Source organism: Lipophrys pholis (genome assembly GCF_963383615.2).
Source record: "Lipophrys pholis genome assembly, chromosome: 13".
Lineage (NCBI taxonomy): Eukaryota > Metazoa > Chordata > Actinopteri > Blenniiformes > Blenniidae > Lipophrys > Lipophrys pholis.
Window position 1 is genome coordinate 5,228,908 of NC_137632.1, and position 2,666 is coordinate 5,231,573.

At 49.8% G+C, this 2,666-nt stretch overlaps 1 protein-coding gene across 1 annotated transcript; it reads left to right on the top strand.

Moving 5' to 3' along the window:
* Nucleotides 1-1,295: 1,295 nt before the first annotated feature.
* sox1a (SRY-box transcription factor 1a) lies at nt 1,296-2,330 on the top strand (the record flags this gene model as incomplete). Its single annotated transcript, XM_080478698.1, has 1 exon — nt 1,296-2,330. One exon carries the CDS (start codon nt 1,296-1,298, stop codon nt 2,328-2,330), a length of 1,035 nt encoding a protein of 344 aa, XP_080334824.1.
* Between the last annotated feature and the right edge of the window lie 336 nt (nt 2,331-2,666).

A 2,666-nucleotide genomic window follows, 5' to 3' on the forward strand; every position in this document is an offset into this window, starting at 1 on the left:
GATAGAATGATTAAATCGTTAGTCTCGCCGCGGGAAGTGGTATTTCGTTTTCCCTTTCAATTAGAGGTTGGTTGGGCTTTTCAGGGGAGGTCAGCTGTGAAATCTGGATTATATATGCGCGGGCTCGAAGACACATAGACCCGCTTCCCTCTCGTGGTTTACATATGGGCTACTTGACTGGATATTAAATAAGAGGCGTAAAATGCAACAGCCACATTAAATGTCCGCAGCAGCAGCGGGGCAGTTTACGCGGGGCAATTCTTCTCATCTGTGGCTCCACTCTGTCACCATCACCAGCAGACGGCGGTAACGGCGCTTTGCCCCGGTAATTTCAAATCATTATATTGCAGTCCATCCTAACTGGGTTTTCCAGTATATTCGCTTTGTCCACGTTGTTGTTGTTGTTGTTGTTGTTGTTGTTGTTTTAACCAAGTCTCTTTCAGGTCGCTTTCTGTGTTGAGTGCGCGTAATTTCTGTCTTCTCTGACATCTACAATTACTATATACTTTAATTGCATACCTGGGAGAGCAGAAGTAGACGGAGAAGGAAAAAGAGATGGTCTGAAATGTGATTTTGAAGCACTGGTTCAACATCCAATCATCTCAAATTCAATTGGTTTGGCCTGATCATAGTGCGTAAAAATAACAGAAGGTCTGGAATAAATGTCAAAGTTGGTTTTTTTGTATAAGATATGAAAGAGGGTTTTCTTTCAGGTTGAAAAAGAAAAAAAAATGCAAATAAAGAGCACATATTTCTATATCCTAACTAATCTCAGTTATTTTGGGTTATTTTTGTGGTTAAAAACTGAGTGTGTTTGAACATTTCAAATGCCTCGTGCTATTTGTGGGATTGACCCTCCTTTCTGCCTCCTCCTGCTCCTCCTCCTCCTCCGGTGTGCTCTTCCTCTATGGTCCTCTAGTCACCTGACCAAACGCCATGCAAATCATTCTGCTGCTAGAGCCTCATTGGCCGCTTGTGGCTCATTTAACCGCTGTCAGTGCGCATCATATGGCCGCCGCTTTTACCAACTTCTCAACTCCGACAGGGAAAGTGGCTCCAATGCGCATTCTATCACAGTGGACGTGAACCAACCCCAGCGAAGACAGGGCGAAATACTGGTTGGAAACATTTCATATGCCTTCTCGGATTAATTTTTATCTCGCATTTGACTCATTTGGGGTTAAGATACTGATTTCGTAGCCCTGTCGTCCTGAGCGCACTCGTACTTGTGCGCGCGAGACTCGTCTTGAACTAGACTTTTTTCTCTGTTGGTGGTGAAGTTTTAAACCAGGTGAATGTATAGCATGATGATGGAAACTGACCTCCATTCCCCCGGCCCCCAAACGAACACGACCACGGGGCAAACGGGGCCGAATAGCGGGTCCAAAGCGAATCAGGAACGGGTGAAGAGACCGATGAACGCGTTCATGGTGTGGTCCCGTGGGCAGCGGAGAAAGATGGCACAGGAGAACCCCAAAATGCACAACTCTGAGATCAGCAAACGACTGGGAGCCGAGTGGAAAGTGATGTCCGAGGCTGAGAAGCGTCCTTTCATCGACGAGGCAAAACGGTTGCGAGCCATGCACATGAAGGAGCACCCGGATTACAAGTACCGACCCAGACGGAAGACCAAGACGTTGCTGAAAAAGGACAAATATTCGCTTGCCGGAGGACTGCTTTCTGGGCCCAGCGGTGGCGGTGGAGTTGGTTTAGGGGTCGGCATGAGTTCATCCGGGGTCGGACAGAGGTTAGAGAGCCCCGGGGGTCACGGAGGCTCCGCCAGCTCCGGCTACGCGCACATGAACGGCTGGGCGAACGGTGCGTACTCGGGGCAGGTGGCTGCTGCCGCGGCGGCCGCGGCGATGATGCAGGAGGCTCAGCTCGCCTACAGCCAGCACCCGGGGAGCGGAGCGCACCACCACCACCACTCACACCACCACCACTCACACAACCCGCAGCCCATGCACCGCTACGACATGACTGCCCTGCAGTACAGCCCGATCTCGAACTCTCAGAGCTACATGAACGCTTCTCCATCCGGCTACGGCGGGATCACCTACACACAGCACCAGGGCTCCGGGGTCTCCTCCTCGGCTGCCATGGGGACGTTAGGGTCGCTGGTGAAGTCGGAGCCGAGTGTAAGCCCTCCCGTCAGCAGCACACACTCACGGGGCCCTTGCCCCGGAGACTTGAGAGAGATGATAAGCATGTATTTACCGACCGGAGAGCCGGGGGACCCGTCGATGCAAAGTAGACTCCATGCCTTGCCGCAGCATTACCAGAGCGCCACGGCTGGAGTGAACGGGACGGTCCCTCTAACACACATTTAGAACTCACTGAATAATTTGAAAACTGCAAACGAACACATAACCAAATATTTACCTCTTTTCTAAATAACCCCGGTCCCGAGAACTACCTGCATTTTGTACAGAATGTTTATGATATTGTAAATGAAGGGTAAATAGCATATTCATCTCGGCTTTTTTGGAATAGCCACCCGTGGAATTATATAACGATTATGATGCTGAGATATTGGTTATTGTGCTCTCATCTTTTTGTCCATTACTTCACAGTCTTAGTTGAAGGTTATGCCAGGTTCACATGGGGGTATTTGCTTCAATTGTCTCATTTTTTTTTTTTTTTTGGGGCGGGGGGCGGGGGGGGGG